The following is a 23,347-nucleotide window of genomic DNA, read 5'->3' as shown; positions in this document are numbered from 1 at the left end:
AAGCCGAGGCAGGAGTGAGGGAGGGGCTAGAACACATTCACAGGCATGGCTGGGCTGGGCTCACACCCCCCCAGGAGCTGGGGGCACTCAGGTGACCACCAGAACCTCAAGTGGCAGGTGTCTGTATAATCGAGGTGAGCTTTTATATTTTAGAGAAACACAAGGCTCGGGAGAGAGAGCCCCGGCTCTGCAATCTGGAAGGGCCAGCTTTGAATCTGGCTCCTGCCCTTAGAGCAGGGTAACTGTGGACCAGTGACTTAAGGCCTCTGAGCCTCAGATTCAGTTTCTTCAACTGACCATCACGTAAAGTGTGGGGCAGAGACATGCTAACCACCCACATCATGCCTGATGCTTAGGGAAGGCCCAATACACGGGGTTTGTTTTTGTTGCTGCTTTTTAATCCTTACAAGAACCACTTTAAGGATGAAGAAGGGCAGGGAAGCATGGTTTTGCCTGCAAACGCTGCTGCTTGTCTTTCCTATTGATGGGAACAAGTCTCTGCCCGTGAGCCCAAAATGTACAGTTTGACAGTCTCTGGGAGGCCATAGGGCCAAGAAAGCTATTCCTGGACATGGCTGGCTGGAAGCGGTGGTCAATCTCTCACTGCTCCCAGCTTTTGCTTGGTTGGTCTTTAAAAGGTGAGTTTCTTTTCCCCTGCCCCAAATCTCCACCATCTCTAACCCTCATCACTACCCTGAACAAAGTAAGATTTTAAAATCCCAAGAGCACAGATGGGAACATTGAGGTTCAGAGAGTTGCTGTGACCTGCCCAGGGTCACACAGCACACAAACGCCAAAGGCTAAGGATTTTTGGTTGCTCTAGCGGGGAAATGCCAGCCCCTCAGCGGCTGACAAGCCCAACCCCTCAGAGCTTCAACTCCTCCTCCCTCCCCCATGTCAACAAAAAGAAACTCATTTTCTATTCCTGGCTTCTCTGCCAGCTCAGAGAAGAGACTGAGTGAAGAAGAAATGTCTCCAAATATACCCAGATGGTCTTTCCTGACTTCTCAGTTTTGCTGTCTGTTTTGCAAAATCTGTTTTCCACTAGACTCTGGGAACTGCAGGTGCAGGGGCCTGGGTAACAGCTGCCCTCCTCTGGGCTGGGTACCTGCTCTCCCGAGTTTGTGTCCTGGGGCTGTGTGCTCAGACTTGACCATGTTTGGGCATGGAGGCTCGTCTCAGACGGGAACCAAAGGCCGCTTCCCCAGAGACGGACTGGGAGCCCAAACTTCCTGCTGGAGCTCAGGCGGCCTCTTTTGGGGTGGGGGCTGGGGGCCAGGCAGAAAAGTGTCTGCCGAAGACTCACAGGGCACCGGGGAGACTGTGAGTACCAAGTTCAAGGGCACTGGGGAAGTGACTTCTCCAGAGACTGGGGCTGGGGGGGAGAGCTTCGTGGAGGGAGGCTGGCAGTGGGAACTCCCTCCCTCGAGGGGCTGTCCATCAGGATTCTGGGCTCCAGAGGAGCGGATATTGTGTCACTCGGGACTAGAACTGCTGGACCCATGGTCTGGTGGCCTTCGGGGGGCCAAGGGTAGGGGTGGGCGCTCCATGGCCCAGTCACTGTAGTAACTCAGCGCTCTGGCCCTCAGGTCTCAGCTCCCAGAGCAGCCAGAGAGCGGCAGCCTGGAGATCAGGACCGGTCCTGGCACTTGTCACCAGGGGAGGGGGTAGGGCAGAAACAGGCCCAGCAAGAGCACTGGGGACTTCTGACCCAAACCTTCAGGGTTTTCTTTGTTAATAGTAAGAGTTAATATTTATGGAGGGCTTGCGTTGGGCCAGGCACTGTGATAAACATGATGTTCAGTACATCACTTGCTCTTTGTCAGAACTCTTGGAAGCATGTACTATCATACTCATTTTACAGTCACGAGGTTGCTAAGTAGCAAAGCCAGGATTTGATCCCATGTCTGATGACCTCAAAACACCCCCTGTCCCTCACTCCACCAGACCCTTAAACACTGTCCTCTATGCCCTGTCCTCTTAAGGAAAAGGAGGTCAACCCAAATACCAGGTCACACAGGACCCTCCAAAATCCTGTCTTGCTTGGCCTTTCTTCGTCTTTCCTAAATCCACCCCAGACCTCTAGTGACTTTTCTAAATGGGAAGCTATATCCCCAAAGTCCAGAGATACTTAGCAATTCTCAAAACTGAGATAGTCTTCTTAGAGTCTAACTGAAATCCCTCCTTTTACAGCCGCAACCCATTTCTTCTTGTCCAGACCCCAGGGGATGCCAGCAGCTCCCAACCTTCCTCCTGTCTGAAGGCTCTCACTGTGCATGTTGTATCCTATGACCATATCCGCATCCATAACTTCTCCCCATTCTTTTATCCTGCGTGGTCTCAGGAGGATTTATCAAAACTCTGAAGCCTACTCCTTCAGTGTGGGCCACAGTCTCACCAGAGCATTGCAGACAGGTGGGATCTGAACGAGTGGCAGATTCCAGACTGTTCTGTGACAGGGAGCCTCCCATCTCTTTTCCTCCTGAGTTCTCAGACCCGGTAGCACAGGGTCCTGCCTTCCCCAGCCTCGGGAGTGCCCAGGGGCTGGGAGGATACCAGAAGCTGTGCAGCAGAAGGGCCAGTGCCCCTGGGGCCTGATTAGCCAGGAAGGCAGGGCAGGCCTCCCCCCTTCAAGGATGCCCGGAATCTCCCAGGAAAGGACTGGTTTTGTTGTGAGCACTCAGCCTAGGTCCTCCCTCCAAGGCAAGATTCCTTCTTGGCCCCAGAGACTTGTGTTCCACAGTCCTGGGGCTGGGGCCAGGCGCCAGTGACCGTAGACAGTCCTGGGGAAGCAGGCCATGTGGGCTTTTAGCCCATCCTCAGGTGGCTGCGTTCCTTTACCTGCAAAAACGTGGATGGGCTTGTTAAACTGGCCCCAGGTAAACAATGATGTGGGCTGTCCCACTCCCACAAGACGGAGAGACAGAAGGACAGAAGTAATAGGACGGAAGAGAATTGAACAGAACGTCTTTCTTTGTCAAGGGAACATTTTTTCCCTTGTGAGTTTGTAATGTCTGTTAGAATGCAGGGAAACCCCACTTCTCAGTGCCCCAAATGTGGAAGGAAAAGTCATCATTGGGTGAGGGAGTCAATCATCTTGGAGGGAGTGACAGGGCTGTAACCTTGGTATCTGACCCTGGAATCTCCTCTTTAGGACACTAGGGGAGGGGGAACAGCTGGAGGGGGGAGGACAGGGGGTCAAGCATCTCTGATTGGACACTTGAAACAGTCCAATAGTTAGGAGAGAAGCCTGAGTAGAAAATAAAGCACTTTGCTGAAAAATCCCTTTGGACTAATAATGCCTATCTCCTGGATACTCACTAATTCATAAAAATATTAGGTTTATTACTTTAGGGACCTGGTGGGGAGAATAAATTCCTTCCTGATGTCTGGCTAAAATTTCTCCTACAACAGGGATTACAGAGAAAGGCCCCATGGCCCCTGTATCTTTGGTAGAACTGCTACCTTCAACAACAAACAAAACACCAGCACAGGAATTCACCACAGGCTGTGAGGCAATGCACAGAGGGATGGGAAAGCCATACAAGGACAGAAGCCAGGAACCTCTGGCTCCAGGCGGCACACGGGTGGCAAGAGTGACACCCCTGGAGGGTGTTCAGTGCGCCCAGCAGGGGAGGGAGGGGCCCTGCTTGCCCTGGGGAGAAGCAGATTCCCAGAAGAAAAACGAGGGGCTTCCGGCCCAGGAAGGGGGAAGGGAGGAAGTTGCCAGTCACTCCCCGGCAATCTGCTTTGGCCCAGGGCGGCTCAAGTCCTCCGTACAAGAGAGCAGCTGTTGAGGCCACGTAATGCCTCCTGCCCTTGCTTGGAGCAAGGAGGAGGCTCTTACAGGGTCCCAGTAGTGCAGACACCTCCTGCCACCCCAGTGCCTATGGCTGCCCTCTGGGGGTCCTGCTGCCCCGTCTCTGCACGCTGCCCCCGCCCAGCCGGCCCTGCTGTGGGACTGTTTTGGCAGAACTGTGAAATGCTCCAAGCTGTTCTGAGACAAGTATCCTAGGAGAAAGAGCACGGACGGTCCACTTCTGCAGGGAGGATATTAGTTTATCTCCAGTATTAGTTTCCTATCGGTGCCGTAACAAGGTACCACAAACTTGGTGGCCCCAAACAACAGAAATTTACATACACACAGTTCCGGAAGCCAGAAGTTTAAAATCAGCAAGATGTTGGCAAGTCTAAATCAAGGTGTCAGCGGGGCTGTACTTCCTTCAGAGGCTGTAGGGGACAATCCGTAATTCCTTGCCTCTTCCAGCCTCTGGTGGCAGCCCGCGCTCCCTGGCACGTGGCCACATCACTCCAATCTCAGCCGCCCCGGTCATAGCGCCCTCTCCTCTTTTGTGTCTAATCTCCCTCCACCTCCTTCCTATAAGGATCCTTGCAGTTACATTTAGGTCTACGTGGATAATCTAGGATAATCTCCCCATCTCAAGATCCTTAATTTAAAATCTTTGCCATGTAAAGTAACGGTCACAGATCCTGGGGCTGAGAACATGTGTATCTTGGGGGCCACTACTGAGCCTGTCACACACTGTGTGACCTTGGGCCAGTCACTTTACCTCTCTGAGCCACAGGTCCTTCATCTGTAGAATGGGGATGATAGTACTTGCCGCTCAGAGCTGGGGGGAGGCTTACATGGGGTCAAAAAAGCCCTCTGAGGTTGCCAAGCTCCATATAAAAGTAAAGATGATGTTGATATTTGACCACCTTCTTCTCTCACCTGTCCTCCCTTCTGTGGTTTACCTGTCACCTGTGCTGATATCACGTCTGTTTGCCTCTGTGGTCCTAGAAATGACTGCTGTCCCTTGTGGACATGGGGAAGAAGTTGGTGATGGCCCAGAAGCGGGGAGAGACCCGAGCCCTTTGCCTGGGTGTGGCCATGGTGGCGTGCGCCGTCATCACCTACTACATCCTCGGCACGACCGTGCTGCCCCTCTACCAGAAAAGGTACCGAACCCTCCCAGCCTGGCCCCATCCTCCGGCCTCTCCCCTAAGGGTCTGGTCTGCAAGGAACCCCAGGCTTCTTCTTACCCTTCCCCTTGACCCTCACAACAGGCAGGAAGGTCTGGACAATCCTCATTCTTAGGGTCGAGGGTTCAAGTGCAGGGAGGGTAGGCCGGACTGGGCCCTGCATGTCTGGAGTTCTGGAACTTGGGCGTAAAAGGTGCAGGAGGCCCTTCTCACAAAAAAAACAGAGAAGGAGACCAACACCTCTTCCCTGGTGGTCCAGTGGTTAAGAATCTGCCTTCCAATACAGGGGACGTGGGTTTGATCCCTGGTCCCGGAACTAAGATCCCACATACAGCAGGGCAACTAAGCCCGCACGCCACAACTACTGAGCCCACGCACCTCAACTGGTGAGCCTGTGTGCCGCAAACTACAGAGCCCATGCGCTCTGGAGCCTGCATGCCACAACTAGAGAGAGAAAACCCGCATGCCACAACTAGAGAAAAGCCCACGCACCACAACTAGAGAGAATGTCACGTGTCTCAACTAGAGAGAAGCCCGCGTGCTATGACTATGACCCGACGCAGCCAAAAATAAAAATAAATAAAAAAAAAAAAGAAAGAAACAGCCAAGGATCAGAGCAAATGCCCCAGTGTGAGTCTGATCCCAGGAGGAATCAGAGAGTCACAGAATTTTGTAGCTCATCTGCATTTTGGCTCTCTTTCACAAACCTCTGAGTCAATTGGGTACCTATCTTCCTGTTGAATATCTCAAGTGATGGGGAGCTCACTACCTCAATTGTATACACCATTTCATTTGGGGGTCTTTCTGATAAGTAGGGAGTGTCTACACTGAGCCAAAAAACTGTTCCCTTGGAGCTCTGCTCTGGAATCTCAGAGAATGTCCCATGCCTTTGCTGCCTGACATGTCAACCACTTGAGCTTTTAAAGGAAAAGCTGTGAAGTCCCTGATCCATGTTCTTTTTTTCTTTTTTTTTAAATGATTATTCTATGTTTATTTATTTATTTTATTTATGTCTGTGTTGGGTCTTCATTTCTGTCCGAGGGCTTTCTCTAGTTGTGGCAAGCGGGGGCCACTCTTCATCACGGTGCGCGGGCCTCTCACTATCGCGGCCTCTCTTGCAGCGGAGCACAGGCTCCAGACGCGCAGGCTCAGTAATTGTGGCTCACGGGCCCAGCCGCTCCGCGGCATGTGGGATCCTCCCAGACCAGGGCTCGAACCCGTGTCCCCTGCATTGGCAGGCAGATTCTCAACCACTGCGCCACCAGGGAAGCCCTGATCCATGTTCTAATGGGAGCAAATATGCTCAGTTCTCTCAGCCTGATCTTAGGATAAGTCTCAGACCCTTGCTTCTGGCCACGTTCCAGTGGCTGGCAGCCCCCTCAGTCTGGCAATGTGTCTCCTGCCTGGCAAATGGGAGATGAGTCACAATCGATTCACTGGTGTGTTGTCGAGCCTGTCATCCTCTGCCGGGCCTGCTCCTGCCCCACTTTTTCCAGCACTGGAGCCATTCCGGGCCAGAATCTTACCGAGCAAGGCACTGCTCAGAGCAGCCACGTGCCTCCAACACGTTTTCTCCGGGTTAAGCGCCGTCCCCGTCATCTTCCCCACTCGGGAGACAAATCAAGCCCCTCCTCCATCTACTCTTTTTAAAGGAAAGGGCACAGATTCTGAAGCCATCCATATCTGGCTTCAGGTCCTGTGTGGCCTTGGAAAAGTCACTTGACCTTTCTGAACTTCTCTGCTGCCCTCTACAAGACGAAGATGATGTGGATAAGGAGTCTGAGGTCGGGCTGCCCATCAAAATCACTGTGAGGAGTTTTAAAAACGCACCAGGGCCTGGAGCCCACCTACCTTAGAAATTCTGATTCACTTGTTCTGGGGTGTGGTTTGGCCATGACAATCTTCACAAGCTCCCCAGGGTATTGGGTGAGCAGCCAGGGCCAGAACCACTTATGCAGATGTTGTCCAAAAGGCCCCAAAGCGGTGATATTCGGATTCTATGATTCCTGCCCTGGGCCCAGGGGCTCTGGGGTCACGCTCCTTTAGTGCCAGATGCTGAGGGTCTCGGCCCTGGGTCTCTCTAGAGGGGTTCACACTGGGCAATCTGTGCCATCCAGGTTCTGAGATGTGTATGTGTGTGCACCATCTCCCCAGCGTGTGGACCCAGGAATCCATGTGTCACCTGATTGAGACCAACATCAGGGACCAGGAGGAGCTGGAGGGCAAGAGAGTGCCCCAGTACCCGTGCCTGTGGGTCAACGTGTCATCCGTGGGCCGGTGGGCCGTGCTGTACCACACGGAGGACACTCGGGACCGGAACCAGCAGGTACTGACGCGGGGGCGAGGTACACATCCCCTTACCCCTGGCAGGCGTGTGCGCCTGTCCCTAGCTGGTTCCCTATCCCCGCTCTGGAGAGCGGAGGCCGGGAAAGATAAACCCACTTGACCAGGGGCCACAGCTGGTATGAGGTCCAGACAGACTTAGCTCTTCTGCATTGGAGTCAGACAGACCTGCCACTAAGCAGCTGTGTGGTGGGAGTAGCCAACACGGCCCCTCTAAGCCTCATTTTCTACATTTGTTGAGGCGCTGTTATGAAGTCAGGGACTGTATATGATGTGCCAGGCTCGATGCTGGGTGGATAGCAGGCATGACAAAGAAGCTGTTAATGGTCTTGCTTCATCCTGTAAAGTGAGTCACATGAGAGGCCAGACCCAGAGCTGACCCCACAGAGAGGAACCCCTGTGACTCCCACCTGCAACTCTAGGAAACCAGAGGCCCAGGTTTGGAGCAACCTTTGGAGGCCAACACTTGGGAGATGTTCCCATCACTGCCTCTCAACACGCCCCCAACCCAAATCCACCATTGTAGCCCTCTCTATAGGAAACACAAGTTGGCCCATTTTCACTCACTCATTCACTCGCTCTTTCATTCAGCCATCGCTGAGCACTTCCTGTGTTAGGGGCTTCGGGTTCAAGAGGAGAGAGCTCATACGTGAAATAACACCTAGTAGAGAGGAATCAGTGCCATAGGGAGGAACCAAAAAAATTATGGGCGTTAAAGGAGGGAGTGACATTTCCTAGCACATTGAGGTGAGGGTATCAGAAAGGCATTTGGGTTAAAAATCAGGCAGGTACAGGTTACACAGAAATACGGGGCGGGGAACATACATATCAAGGGGAGGCAGAGAACAAGGCACGGGGAGGGAGGGCCAGGTAAGAGAGAGATTCCAACACCGGCACAGACAATGCCACAGGATGGGGTGTAGCGGGAAAATGTTTCAGAAGTAGCCTAGGGTCTGTTCTCAGAAGCCCCCCGCACTACCAAAGTGGACAATTAAACTGGGTTTTTTTTTGTTTTTTGAGAGAAAAAAACTCTAATGAAGAATACTACATGTTATAGAAGGTAATTAGCTCTCATATTAAAAAAATATTACAGAAAACACTTTTCTGAATTTTTTTTTTTTTTTTTTTTTGCTAAAAGGACAGTCTTCAAGGGTGTCTGAGAGTGACAGCAAGCACAGCACAGTAGGAGAGAAGGAGGGAAGGTTGAATTCCAGCATTCCCTGACACAGCACAGTTAGGGAAGCACATGAAGCAACCATTTTACAGAGAATGGGATTAGGCATTTATATTCAATCAGGATTTTTTTTTTTTTTTTGAGCTTTAACAATTCAGCATAAGGAAGGAAACTGGGAAGGAAAGATGGAGGAAGGGTTAAGCTTATCCACAATTGCCATTTTACAGAAGAACACACTGGTTCAACCATATGAGATGGGCAGGTTAGTCTTCCCCGTGTAGTCCTGCAAATACGTAGAGCAAATGCCAAGGCCGTCTGGGCTCGGGGTTGACGTACTGGGTACACAGTTTGAAAGAGACTCTGATTCCACCAGGGCTGGTCTCTCATCAACCTGCGCTGGGAACACATGAAGTTCCTTTGCATTTGCATCAAAAGGCCAGAGCTTTGCCTGGAAAAACCTCACACCAAATAACGCTTGTGGTGTTGGCTTTAACAGGGAGTAAAGTCATTTGCAACTCCTAATAGACTCCACCATTTCCTGGGGGAAGGTTCTACTGATTACCAGGGATTTAAATTCAAGCAAACCATAAAGAAGGGAAATACTAATGATATTCTGGCGCTGTATAAACTGTGTGCCTGTCTTCCCTGCCAAGGACTAGCAAACTGTGGAATTAAAATGTGATCAGGGAAGCTGGGGTTCCTCACCTCTGTCTGTGGGTTAGATCCATCTGGGGGACTTAGAACCAGGGTCCCACACCAGACCCACTGAAGCAGAATCTCTGGGCTCTTCAGGTGATTCCAAGGTTCCTTGGGAATTACTGCTGTGAGCAGCTGGGACTCTTTAAAGGATTTGGGGTCCTGGCAGCATGACCAGAGTGACGTGGAGGAGTGTGGGGTTCAGTTACTGGGGAGAGAGGTGAGGGCCGCAGCAAATACCTGGAACAGCTTGGGCAGGGATGGATGTTGACAGTCAGAATTTGGCAGCTGATGGGATGGGAAGGGGGAGGGTGCCTGGGGGGACAGTGGGATCACTGACAGTGCTAGGGGGTCATGGAGAAGTGGGTCTGGGCAGTGCAAGGTGCTCTGACTTGTTCTGTCATCACTAGCATGACTCGGCCATGCCAGATGGAGCTAGAGCCTCCAAACCCACCTGAATCAGCTCCTCCCAGGACCCCTGCCTCTTCTTTGGCATCCAGGGGCCCCCGATTTATTCAAGGATCAAGAAGTAAATTTTCAAAGCCAAGCAGAAGTGATCACTGGTGCAATGGGGGCTGGGAACAGGCTGGTTTGCAGACTGCCACCCCAGTCCTGAGGCTGCCAGAGGAGCGAAAGGCCAGATCTTCTCCCTAATGGGCTGTCAGCAGCCTGTGAGACATGCCTCTGTCTGGCCTTGGAAGGACAGCCCTGGCAGCCACTGGATATTCTATCTTTTATCCCATAGCATCCAGGCACGACCAGGAGTGGTGCCAATGGCAGGTTGCCACTCTGGCGTGACGGTGGAAGTGGCCTCATGGTTTTGCCAAACAGCTGGGTTGGTGCACCAGCTGTTCCTCCCACCTTTGTTCAGCCCCTTGCCGTACAAGGAGCCAGTGCTCCAGGCCAGCTGGGTGTCTTCTGGAATCACGTGTGAAAGGCCTGGCAAGGCTGTCTCCCCCAACCCCTACTATGAGGAAGGGTGTCGCCAGCCCACTCTTCGATTCTTCCATGAGACCTAGCCTGGGGGGGTTCTAAGCCCCTTCCCACGGTCTATGCTGAGGACAGTGACACTGCAGGGCCTGGGGGAGAGGCTAGATCATTTAAGGTCCTTTAGACAACTCATGGTTAGCTGGACCCAGGGCAGAGGAGAGAGGATGCAAGTGGGCCCCAGGCCTCTGAAGTTGGCTCTGCAGAGTAAACTCCTGTCCAGTGTCTAGAGAACATAAAGGATCTAGAGTGATCCGAAGCTGGCAAAGAATACAGTGGGACCCCAGGATGGGCACAAGTCCCCACTTCGGAGCTTGTCCATAGGCCCCTCCTTAAGGGAAAGAAGGAGTATTGTTGCAATTTCATAGTTAAGTCACAATATTATTATTGTTATTAATAGTATCTTCCATTTATTGAGCACATACTATGTCCTGGGCTCTGCACTAAGCACTTAACGTGCATCATCTTGTTTAACCGCCATGACAATTCTGCTAGGCAGGCACCCTCACAAACCCAATCTACAAGGCTCAGCGAGGTTGAGACATTTGCCAAGGTCACACAACTTGGAACTTGTGGTTGAACTCAGACCTGTCTGGTTCCATCACCACACCTTTGCTCAGTGGGCTAGGTTACCAAAGGTCACAGTCAGAGACATTGGGGAGATAGGACTAGGCCCTCTGAGCTCAGGATTCTGGATCCACCTGCTACTGGGACCCTATAGTACCCAACAAATCTGAATGCCAGATTCCTCAGGAGCCAGCTTCTCCGCCGCCTCAGCTGCTCCTTGACTGGCTGGGGACGTGGATCTACATCTGGATGCAGCTCTCCCACTTCCCAGGCTGTCAGAGCTGTGATGCAACCATTCTCTGTACTGCTGGACTGAATGCTGTCAGGGCAGGCGGCTTTGGGGCAGGACCTCATTTAAATACAGGGAGCAACCCAGGCCTGGGGAGAAGCTGGCTCAACACTGTCGCTCATTTTGATCTTGGACGTGATTGGACGAGGGCAGTGGTCCTCAAACTTTAGTGCATGGAGGAATCACCCCATTGCTGAGCCCCACCCTCAGCCATTCAGAGTGAGTAGGGAGCCTGAGCTTATGGCCAGCCCTCCAGGTAGTCAGCTGCAGAGGCCGTGCGGGGGACTACCCTCGCAGAACATCTGCCGGAGGCTCACATAAGCAACATTCAGACCACCCAGCAAGGAACAGAGATAAAACCAGGGTCTCCACTTTGTGCCTTCTCTGTGGAGCTTTCCATCTGGACCTCAGATACACAGGCCGGAAAGTTCCTAATCACAATGAGCAGTGTCAGAATTAAACGTGTCCCAGGCTCTGCCTGCACAAAGCTCTTTTAAATGCATTCTCTCTTTCCTTTGAATCTCAGTGTCAAATACCAGCTGGCCAACATCTTTTGTTTGGCTCACTGCAGAGTTAGATCTCAAAGGGTTTTCAGTTCAAATTTTCGCCAATATTTTAAAATTGTGAGGGTCCGCATTAAAATCTGGTTTTCCGGCTTCTCTTAAAATATTGGAGGTCTGGCTACAGTAGGTCTTCTGGATGGCATGGCATCAGTTGTCCAGATGGAGTGATGACTGCCAGTCTAGATGCATCTGGCTCTCTCCTTCTCACCAGGACCACCCATCCCCTGACACCAAGTGTCAGCTGGCACCTGTCATCTTATTCCCTCCCCTTCCTCACCTGTGGACGTTACCTGCCTGAGCTTTGTAGACAACTGAGTGTATGACCTCTGCCCTGAATCGAAATATAGAGCCCACTCAGCCTGTGTCCCCCACTGGTCTCCTTAGACAGATAAGTTTGAAGTTCTTTAATAAACTCCCTTGAAAAAAGTATTGCTATTAACCCATTTCAGTGATGGAGACATCAAGGCTCAGAATGGTAAGCCATTTGCCTAAGGTTCTGAAGCCAATGGGAGCAGAGCCAGGGCTCCAGCTGGGGCCCCTATCCCCAGGTGTGCAGCTCCAAGGCCACCACCCTCCCAAACGACACTGTGTACACACCTTCTAGAACCACGCCATGTGCAGCCTGCCAAGCTTTGGACAGTCTTGGCTCCCACCCAGGGGCCTGACTGCAAAGCTGACGCTCATCTTTATTCCACGCCGGGCGCTGAGAAGCAGGGATGTCCAGCCCCACGGGTGCTCTTGCTTCTCCCTGCAGTGCTCCTACATCCCAGGCAGCCTGGACAACTACCAGATGGCCCGGGCCGATGTGGAGGAGGTTAGAGCCAAATTCCACCAGCGCCAGGTTTTCCACTGCTTCTCCACGACTCGGGAGAATGAGACGAGTGTCCTGTACCAGCGCCTCTACGGTCCCCAGACCCTCCTCTTCTCCCTCTTCTGGCCCACCTTCCTGCTGACCGGTGGCCTCCTCGTTATCGTCATGGTGAAGATCAACCAGTCCCTCTCCATCCTGGCAGCCCAGAAGTAGCCCCATTCTCACCACCTCACTGCTCGGGCCACCAGGGGCTGGATGGGTCCCCGGGCTACTCCTCACTTGTGTCCCCACGCCTCCTCCCCCGGCCTTCCCACCCTCCCCCCTCCAATACACTCTGTCTTCTGCTGCATGGATGGTCTTTGGGAAATCTCTTTGTTAAGTCATTTCCTGCTCAAGAAGGTACAATGGCTTCCCCGGACCCGGGAGAATGCAAGGCCAACCAGTGATGGCTCTCCTTTCCCTGTCCCCGCTCAACTGACTCAAACTTCTTTCCTACTGTGCCACTGTCCACTGCACTGATGACAGTGATTCTGACTTCTGTGCCTGTGTCCTGGCAGTTGGATCAAAGACCTGCTGGTCCCACCCAGGAAGCCATCCCTGGGAAACCTCTGTTCCTTCTTTGAATTCCACTCTGAAAACAACAGCAGCCCTCATGGACAGAGCACACTTAGAACATTGCTTGTTTTCAGGATTCTCAGAGCTATATACATTTTTATACCAATATTAACAAATATAGGTACAAACTTCTGGTCTTAAAGCCATGGGGATATAACGTACAGCGTGGTGACCATAGTTAATAATACTTTATTGTGTATTTGAAAGTGGCTAAGAGAGTAGATCTTAAAAGCTCTCATCACAAGAATAAAAACTGTCACTGTGGGGAGATGGATATTAACTAGGCTTATTGTGGTGATGATTTTGCAACACATACTACAGATATCGAATCATCATGCTACAAACTTGAAAACTAATATAATCTTATATATCAATTACACCTCAACTTAAAAAAACCAAATACATAAAAAATAACAAGAGACTATAAAGAAATAATACTAAAATACATCAAAGTAGTAACAGTGGGATGGTGGTTAACTGTAACTTTCTTCCCTCTTTTTATTTTTGGTACTTTTCTAAATTTTCAACACTAGGAAGGTTTGGTTTCATTGTGTTTGTTTTTAATCAGAAAAGTAACAGTAGATGTTACTTTCGAAGGAAGTTTGAAAGGGTGAGCTCCCCATCACCAAGCAGATGCAAGTGGCCTAGGGAAGGGGTTCAGCTCCAATCAGAGACAGGTTTTTGAGAACACACAAGTTTAAGAACCCTGTATGGAGAGCAGGTAACCGCAGAGATGGGGATTTATGATTTACAATGCAGATAAATACAAGGCACTGGCCCTGCAGGGGAAGTCCGTCTCAGTCTTGGAAAAGGGATAATTGGGGGAAGCTGTCATCTCTACCATTACCACTCCAAAAACTTGGCCTAGAGCAGTCATTCTCAAAGTGTGGTCCCCGGACCAGCAATATCAACATTCTATGGAAGCTTGTGAGAAATTCTCAGGCCCTCAGCCCAGCCCTACTGAACCAGAAACTCCAAGGCGGTGTGGTGGGGAGTGGTTGGTTGCGTGGGGTCCCGAAGAGATGGACAGCACTTTGTGTTCTAACAATGGCTGCAGGGGACCTGTGCTGGAGCATGAGATCCAATGGTGTACAGAACCAGGGTCCTGTCACTGGGCTTTTTGGAATGAATCAATGACTTTTTTGTGAGCTCCAGTCCTGAGCTGGACATGAAGTTAGGCTGGTGTCCCTGAAGCTCCTCCCGGAGCTGTGATTCCAGGTGCAGCCCCTGGGGGTGAATCCTATCTCCACTTCCGCCAGATTGCATCCCCCTGATTCTCACTTGTTTCATCTATAAAAGAGAGACTCCCCCTTTAGGGTAGTTGGGAGGGCTAATGAAGGTTTGACACATAGTAGGTGGTCAAAATGGAAGCTGTTGTTATAACAGTAACAAGTAATGAATACTCAGAAACTTCCAGAAGAAATTATACCAACAATAATGTTAACTAGCATTTATTGGTGCTTATTTATTCCATGCCAGGAAGAGTGCTAAGCAGTTTGCCTTGTAAAAATTCAGTGAGGCCCTACTGAACCCACCTCACAGATAAGGAGAAGCAAAATAAGACAGTGGTTTATATATGTGGACTTGTAATGCATACTGCCTGGCTTCAAATACCCAAACCTGTTATTCTCTAGCTGGGTGACTTTGGGCAAATAACCTCTCTGTGCCTCAATTTCCTCGCTTGCAAAACAGGAATTAATAATAATATTTCCCTTTTGGGGGTTGTTGGTATTAAATGAGTTATTGTGTAATGTTCCTAGAATAACGACTGGCACATGGTAAGTGCTATATAAGATATTATGAGAAACTGAGGCTCTAAGAGATCATTGGCCAAGGTCAACCATATAGTAAGTGAGGAACTGGGAATCAAGCCTTGGGCTGGGTGATTCCAGAGCCTGACCTGTCAACCACAGTAGTTGAGCTGATTCAGCTGAAGGACTGAGGGACCCATCCACCCAAAGACCCGGGGGCCAGGTAAGGAACAGTTTTGCATCCCGGGAACCCCCATGGTGTCCTCATGTAAGTCAGGGATCTGGGGGAGCACATGGAATCTGCACCAACTTCTGTCACTTGCGGCCAGGGATCCCTGATGCAGCTTCACATCCTCCAGGTTCTTACTGAAGACAATCCTTCCAAGGGGAGGTAGCACACCATTCCCTGGAGTTTCTTCCTTCTGAGGTCAGGGACTTCTCAAGAGCCCTGTGAGTCTAGAAAGTCCCCGTTGGGGTACTGTCCTATAGTTCTTTGGGGGAAATTAGGTAAGGGGTACATGGGACCTGTCGGTGTTATTTCTTACAACTGCACGGGAATCTACAAGAAGAGAAAAGTCCCCATCATGAGTCTCATTTATAGGGCTTCCTTTGCATATGCTTTCCGTGCACCTGCATTTGGGGCTGAAATACACAGAAACTCAAGATTATCCAAACAGCCCCTGCAGGGGAAAAGGCCATGACCTTCTAGCAAAAAGTACCTGGGGATGTCCACCCCACTGCTCCATGCATTACTAACAATGATCTTCATTTGCTTGAGACAAATGCCGTCCTCCTGTCAATGAATTTGGCCCACTTCTATCAAATCCCATACCTGCCTGTTGCTCACAGAACTTCGTGACCAAGACGAGAGTGACATAATGGGCATTTAAGCATGATGGAGTTAGACACGGAGGAAAATGGTTTTGGAATAATGGCTGCCTGGGAGCAGAGAGCCCTCATCAGTTCTTAAAAAAAATCACTCTGCTAATGAAGTCTAGTGCTTCCACTGTTTTTGCTCTTTCTCTCCTGAGCCAGTGACTCACACCTGAAGAGGTGCACCTGGATCGCTCCCTGCAACCCCCCAACTCAGATCGCCTGGTGGAGGTCAGCGGCAAGGGGAGGAGGAGGGGCAGAGAGTGCCTGCCTTCAAGGAGCTGATCATCTTCTTGACGCTCCTTCTCCCTCCTCCCCTACCACTATCAAGGGCTTCCTTCTCCACAGCGAAGAACGTAATTTATGCAAATTCAAAGTAATGCGATGTAAAAATATTAATAAAATCTCAATTTTTGTGACTTCCTGAAATGATGCCAGCCTCCCCGACCCCCATCAACAATTCATCTAAAATTCCTCCTAATTTCAAAACTCCTTGGGTGTGTGGATTGTAGACTGCAACACTCTATTACTAATTGACAGTACACGCTGGTGCATAAGAATAGTCAATGCCTTTTGCATTTGGGGGAATTTGAATTATATGAAATATTTGCAAAGATACTGTTTGAACAAAGTGCAGCTGTCTTATACCTCACCAGCCACTGCCCTTTCACACGTAGGGAAAAGAGTAAGACCAAAGGAAAATCAGGAAGACATGAAGAAATTCACTACACTCTAGGGTAATGGTTCTCAAAGTGGAGGACTGCAAGGTCAAAACTCTTTTTATAATACTATTTAGATACTACTTGCTTGTTTTGCTCTCATTCTCTCACCAGCATACACGGAATTTTTCAGAGCTTATGTGACATGTGATATCACAAAAGACTGAATGCAGACATGAGAAGCCAGCAGTCTTCTACTGAGCCAGACAAAAAAGAGATTTGCAAAAAGGGAAAACAGTGTTACTTTTCTCAATAATTTTTTTGAAAATGTAATTATTTCTCATAAAAATATGGTCTTTTTGTTAACATGTAATGGGTATACCATAGTTATTTTAAAATAAATTCATTTAAATGAAACATTCTGAGTTTTCATTTCTAAATGGTAAACATTAGTTAATATAACCCATATAAACCAAATCTCTTTGGAGTCCCAACATATTTTAAGACTGTAGAAGGATTCTGAGACCAGATAGTTTCAGAACTGCTGGCCTGGTGAGTCCAGAGACAGACAGGGTCCCCCTGCTCTTCCCAGCCATGCCCTGTGCACATGCAAAACCCTCCTCTAAGTTTCATCAGATTCCCACTGGGGGTCAGGAGGAGAGCGTCCATTTTCCCCATCTCTCCTGGTTCCGGGTTGTCTCTTCCACAGGTGGGTTAGTTTATGGACTATCTTCCTATCCACAGGTGCATTCCTGGAACTTCGTCATGTCAATTCAAATACAGAAGTCAACATCTTTCTAGATTTCCACAACTCTCCCTTCTCACTCATATCAAGCCTGGGCTCATCAGCCAACTTCCTTAAATGCTAAGGAGGTTGGGGAAGAGATGTATATAAATGCAAAGCAATCAACTCCAACTGAATGTTGGACCAAGGTGGTGATTCATCCCAAAGCTTGCACCTTCCGCCTCAATTAGAGAGACTTCAATCTCCCATAATCTCCCGCATCTCACACCAACCTCCCTCGATACACATAAAAGAAAAACAGGGGTTTACTTAGCATCTGCAGCTTTAAGACTCATCTTCTCTCTCCACTCCCAGTGAGACTGTTGCCCTGAGCCCTCGTCTGTCAATTCTGGAGCCTCTACTTTTCGACACTCCTTTGATTTCTTATATTCAAATGCAAACTCATATTCTCTGAGGGTCAGTAGTTCTTTAAAGATCATCTAGTGCTTCTTCACTTTCTGATCTGGTGCTTGAACCCTCCCTATAACATTCCCCTTTGTCAACATCTCTTTTGACAAATAACTCACTGTACTGGGAGGTAGCTACTTCCATTTGTGGATGTATTTAGCAAATTACATCCGGAACAAGAATCTATCATCCGCAATAATAATAAGAGTTAACATCTGTTGAGCACTGTAGGCCAGGATCCGGGCTAAACCCTTACATGTAAGGTCCATTTAACCCTAACAATATCCTTTAGGCTATTATTACGATCTCCACTTCATAGATGAGGCAACGAAAGCACAGAGATTTAACTCGCCGCAGGTCAGAAGTCAGTAAATAGCAGTTAGTAAATAGCAGAGCTGGGATTCAAACCTGAACAGTATGGCTTCGGGCTCTACTCTCTAACCACTGTCCATCCTGCCCCTTAATCTCTGCCCCATATCAAAAATGGAAAATTCCCAGCAGGGCAAGTTCAGTACTGAGAGCTTTTTAAGTGCCTCTATATACCTTCCCATGGAGCTGAGGCTCTCAAATGGTTCCCTGGAGCCACACCTCTGAAGAGTCCACAGATGTGGAGTGAGGCCCAACCATATGCATCTGAAAAAGCTCTGCAAAGATTCTGATGGGGAAACTGCCAAGATGGACAGGCAGATGAGGTTGGCTACAATCTGCCTGACGCTGTGATCACCCAGCCCACAGCCCATGAAATACCTGGCACCAAGAAGGCATGCTATGGCCACATCAATCCCCGACCTGGTCTCTCTATTAAAAAGCAGAATGGAAGAGAGGCTGGGCTGACTTGTCCCTTTCTCAGGGATCCCACACTTCTCTCGGTCAACCCTGCTTTTTTTTCCCAAGTGTTCCCAAACCACTGGTTCAATAGTCCATTCTAGGATGTGTCCAGGAGTTGACAGCATGCTTATTTATACATAGCTTTAGAATTTTCTTTTGCAATCATTAATAAAAAATTGAGCTATGTGACACTTTCTTGGTCTCTAACTAATTTTTCTGTGGCTCTGTTGGCCATGCAAGTGGTAGTCTTGGAAACATCTCATATATATGTGTCTTTTTTTTTTTAATTTATTTTATTTTATTTTTATTATTATTTTTTGGCTGTGTTGTGTCTTTGTCGCTCCGCGCGGGCTTTCTCTACCTGTTGTGCGGGGGCCACTCTTCGTTGAGGTGAGCGGGCTTCTCATTGTGGTGGCTTCTCTTGTTGCAGAGCACGGGCTCTAGACACGTGGGCTTCATTAGTTGCAGCACGGGGGCTCAGTAGTTGTGGCTCACGGGCTCTAGAGCACAGGCTCAGTAGTTGTGGCGCACGGGCTTAGTTGCTCTGTGGCATGTGGGATCTTCCCAGACCAGGGCTCGAACCCGTGTCCCCTGCACTGGCAGGCAGATTCTTAACCACTGTGCCACCAGGGAAGCCCCATATATATGTGTCTTTAAACACCATTTTATATGCCCTCCGTTGGTTCTTTCCAACTCCTGGAACTGAAATTTTCTGAGCCACAAGCCAGAACCTCACTGGTTTGGAGTAGCCTGAGCCCTCTGAGCACCTGCGAGCCTCTTAGCCATGCTGGACCATCACGTCCAGTCTTTCACCTTGTGGGGAAGATGGGAAACCCAAACAGAAATAGGTGTCAGGTGCCCCTCCATCAGATCACATGCCCCAAGCAAACTCGGTTATATTTACTGAGTCAGTTGTTTTTACTTTCTCTCTCAGAACACGTTTTAAAAGCCTTTTTCTTATTCTTAAATTTTGGGGGAGGTAAGTTTCAGCTTAGTGTAACCTTATTCTTCTGGTTCTAAACTACATGTTTCATTTGTGTTTGGAGAGGGGGCCTGCAGGGAAGAAAGCTCAGAAAAGTGAGAGTTCGAATCTGGCTTGTCTGTGACCCTGGGCAGTTTATTTACTCTCCCTGAGACTCCGTTTCCTCAACTGGAAAATGAGCATAACATCTTTTGTTTTATAGGGCGCTTGTGATGACTCAGTGCAATACTAAACGTGAAGCGCTCAGCACAGTGTCGGGTGTATAAAAGATGCTCCGCAAATGTTCACTCTCTATTTGAGCAAACGTGTCTCCTTCCTCTGATTACACAGATTCTTCTCTATTTGAGCTCAGAGAGCTTCCCAGCACCCCTCTTTTCTCATGCACAACTTCTCACTTCTCTTTCTTGTGGGCGTCACTGAGGACCATCTTGCATCTCTCTCCCTTTCAATCAGTTTCTAGCTGTGTTCTGTCTTAAAAATTTCTGCCACAGAGAGAGACTGTCTTTGCTTTGAACTTTCTTGAATCTACTTGTATAAACTCAGTTCTGGAGGAAAAGCAGTACCTGGTTGAACCGTCCAAGGGCCAAAGGACCAGTTTCCATGATAGTCCACTTCATGCGAGAACCACCAACATTGACAACAATAGGTCTGGCTGGAATAATTCTCTCAGTGTGAGGCAGGCAAATCCCTCGGCCCAGAAATCAGGCTTAATTGGAAATTAAATTGCATTTCCATGCCAACTGCAGGATGCTTATATCCACAGCTAATTTATCAAGGTGATGCCTCATCCAGGAAGCCCATGGAAATAGAGTGGCTGCATCAGCAAGGTTACAAGCTTGTGTCTGATGAGATGAACTTTCTTTAAAGTGCAACTTGAACCCTTCAAGTTCCTCATTTGGGGGTTTTTGCACTTACTGGCTGCCTCCTCTGTGCCAGGCACCGTGCCAGGGCCTGGAGATGTGGATGCTGGCAGGAAACGGCGCTGCCTTCTCCCTGCTCTGTGCCAGTGGCAGAAAGAGAATCCCATAAGCAAAAGATTCCCAAGCCACAGCACTTTACTTAGCTATCCAGGGTTGGGTTGTTTAGGAAGGTAGAGAGCATTACGGATAACTTCATGGTTAAGAATCTGATTTCTATATTGAACACTGATACTAGTCGTTCACAACGAACAAGGGTGGCCAGATTCTTCACCCAGCCCTTTACACTCATGTATTCCATTCTCCAGGCAATGGTGGGAAATAAATACATGATGATTATCATTATCCCCATTTTACTGATGAAGAAATTGAGACCTAGGAAGTACGTAACTTGCCTGAGGTCATTGTCACCCAATTAATTGATGGTAGAGCTGGGATTTAAACTAAGGTCATTTCATAGCAGAGCCAATGCCTTTAAAGGCCAGATTACACTGCTCCTTTATTTCCCCCAACTTTTAGTTCTAAAAATGTCCAACTATAGAAGAGTTGCAAAATTAGTATCTAGGAGACGCATACCCTTCACCTTGGCTCCCAAATTATTATCAATATTTTGCCATATTTGTACTCCTTCTGTGTGTGTGTGTGTGTGTGTGTGTGTATTTGTTTTTCTGAATCATTTGAGGCTAGGTTCAGGGACATAAAACACAAGTCTGGTTTGGAAACCTCATGGGGACGAGTTTGGCTGGAGAATGTGTTTGTAGCTGCAGAGACACAAGCAGGAAGCAGGCTGAGACCATGAGATGCCGGCTGTGACAGCCAGGCCTGGAAGTTTGGGGTGTGCTCTAACATGGAGAGGACAGGCAGTGATACAGTGCAGTGAGAGCATAAATTTTATTGAAGGTATTGGGAAGAATTAAAAAATTAAAGATGTGTATTCAGAGAATGGTATTTTTATGGTCTGATTAAATATACATGCTTATTGAAGGCAAGGCAGACAATACAGTTCTTTTAACAAGAAGAACTTTAAAAAATAACCATTGATCTCAACTAAAACCCAGGATATTTCAGTTTATTTCTTTTCTGTTTTACTTTTTCTGCCCACCTATCTATTCACAGATTGGAACCTCATTGTACTTATAGTTTTGTATCCTGATTTTTCACCTAATATTATGTCAATAGCATTTCTGTTTGTTATTAAGTAGTCCTCAAAATAATTTTTTAAAGGTTTAATATTATTGCATCAGATGGATGAACCAAAATTCAGTTAGCCCACTATTTTTTGACTGAAGTTGAGATTGTCTTCAATTTTTCACTATTATAATGTAGTACCATGATGAACACTGCTGAATAAAAGTCTTTGTGTACATCTCTGACGATCTGCTTAGAACAGACTTCTAGAAGTAGGGCTCTCTGGTCAAAGGGTTGCATGGACTATCTCTTTGTTTGGCGCTGGTGTGGGGGAGACAGGAGGGGAGAAGTGGAAAGAAATGCAGTCTGCGGGCTGCAGCAAAGCAGTGAGACGTGATGAGAGTTTGGACTTTGGGGACAGCGTTGAGAATGGAAAGAGTGACAGACAAGAGAAACACCAGGGAGAAATAATCAATAGAACTCAGTGAGCAAGATAACGGAAGGTGCAAACTGGGGACACATACAGAGAAACAGTGAAGTCAGGAGAGAGAGGTCTGCTTTGCTTTTACGAGGGTTGAGTAGAGGGCACAGGAAGACATTCAAATCGAAGGACTTATGATCCATCCTCCCGCCCTCCCTTTCTTCCTTTCTCCATTCATCCCTCCATTGAGTCAGGATCATCGACACCTTGCTAAGGGGGTAAGTGTAGTTGGAAAGATGGACTTGGGAAGGCAGAATACAGAACCGGGACCTTTAATGGGCACGCAGGGCAGAGACTTTCAGGAAAGGAAAGTGGATTCAGAGGCCCAGGTTCAAGGGCCAGCTTTGCCACCCACCAGGTGGTCTCCCCCTGGGCTTCTCGTCTGCCTGGTGGACCTCTCAGCTTCCCCTGAGGGCCTACTATGTGCTGGGCCCTGTGCCAGGTGCTGGGGAAGCAGCAACGGCCAGGACAGTCCCTGCCCTTGTGAAGCTGGACTCTCAGGGCACAAGCCAGACCAGAAACAAATGAGTAAATGTGTGATGTAATTGCAGGAGGGCTATGCGGGAAAATGAGGCAGCGATGGGTGGGAGGAAGTGCCACTGTGCACAGCGGGGGTGACTGTAGACAGGAGGGGATCTGAATGAAGTGCAGGAGAGAGCCAGAGGAGAGCTGGAAGAGAGTGTCCAGACGGAGAGTCAGTAACCGTCAGGACTCAGAGGCTGGAGGAGCTGGGGTTCCAGCAAAAACAACATGGCCTGGTGGCCGGGGTGCACTCCTGGAGGAGAATGCCACCAGAGCAGGAGGCCAGAAACGCCGGGACAGATCACGCGAAGGCTGCAGACCATAGACGAAAGTCTGCATTTGACTCTGAATGTGGCAAGAAACCACTGGAGACACAGTTGTGAGCAGGGGGATTATGTCTTTTAAAAATATGGGAGTGGATGAATAGCAATGGTTGAATGGATTAAAAAAAATTATGGTATATCCCTACTCTGGAGCATTATTCAGCCTTAGAAAGGAATGAAATTCTGACACATGCTACAACATGGAAAAACCTTGAAAACATTATGCTAAGTGAAATAAGTCAGACGCAAAAGAGCAAATACGGTGTGATCCTACTTATATGAGGTACCTAGAATAGTCAAGTTCATAGAGACCGAAAGTAGAATGGTGGAAAGGGGCTGGGGGGGGGTGAGGGTGGAGGGAATGGGGGATAATTGTTTAATGGGGACAGAGTTTCAGTTTGGGAAGATGAAAAGTTCTGTAGGTGCATGGGGATGAGGGTTGCACAGCAATGTGAAATGTAATTAATGCCACTGAATTGTACACCTCAAAATGGTTAAAATGGTAAATTTTATGCTATGTATATTTATGACAATAAAAAGATATGCGAAAGGATGCTATGCAAAGGATTGTCTCTGGGGTGTATTACTTTCCTAGGACTGCCTTAACAAAATACACAGACTGGGCAAGTTAAACAACAGAAATTTATTTTTTTCGTGGTTCTG

At 48.7% G+C, this 23,347-nt stretch overlaps 2 protein-coding genes across 3 annotated transcripts in view; one reads left to right on the top strand and one right to left on the bottom strand.

The window, feature by feature from the left end:
• The window catches only part of KCNIP1 (potassium voltage-gated channel interacting protein 1), a 349,870-nt gene that overhangs the window by 314,449 nt on the left and 12,074 nt on the right, over positions 1-23,347 (bottom strand). The gene's annotated exons all lie outside the window — the stretch shown is intronic.
• On the top strand, positions 74-23,006 carry KCNMB1 (potassium calcium-activated channel subfamily M regulatory beta subunit 1). 2 transcript variants are annotated; one of them, XM_082378817.1, is made up of 4 exons: positions 1,212-1,323; positions 4,802-4,959; positions 7,138-7,309; positions 12,357-23,006. In XM_082378817.1, the coding sequence occupies exons 2-4, from the start codon at positions 4,826-4,828 to the stop codon at positions 12,624-12,626; spliced, it is 576 nt and encodes a 191-aa protein (XP_082234943.1). In that variant the 5' UTR covers positions 1,212-1,323; positions 4,802-4,825; the 3' UTR covers positions 12,627-23,006. The 2 variants fall into 2 exon arrangements, with proteins under 2 accessions (XP_082234942.1, XP_082234943.1); XM_082378816.1 differs by lacking the exon at positions 4,802-4,959 and having other exon boundaries at positions 74-1,323.

The sequence above is a fragment of the Balaenoptera borealis genome, assembly GCF_965194805.1.
Source record: "Balaenoptera borealis genome assembly, chromosome: 2".
Classification (NCBI taxonomy): domain Eukaryota; kingdom Metazoa; phylum Chordata; class Mammalia; order Artiodactyla; family Balaenopteridae; genus Balaenoptera; species Balaenoptera borealis.
Note: the sequence above shows the minus strand (reverse complement) of the source record. Positions and strands in the feature narration are given on the sequence as shown.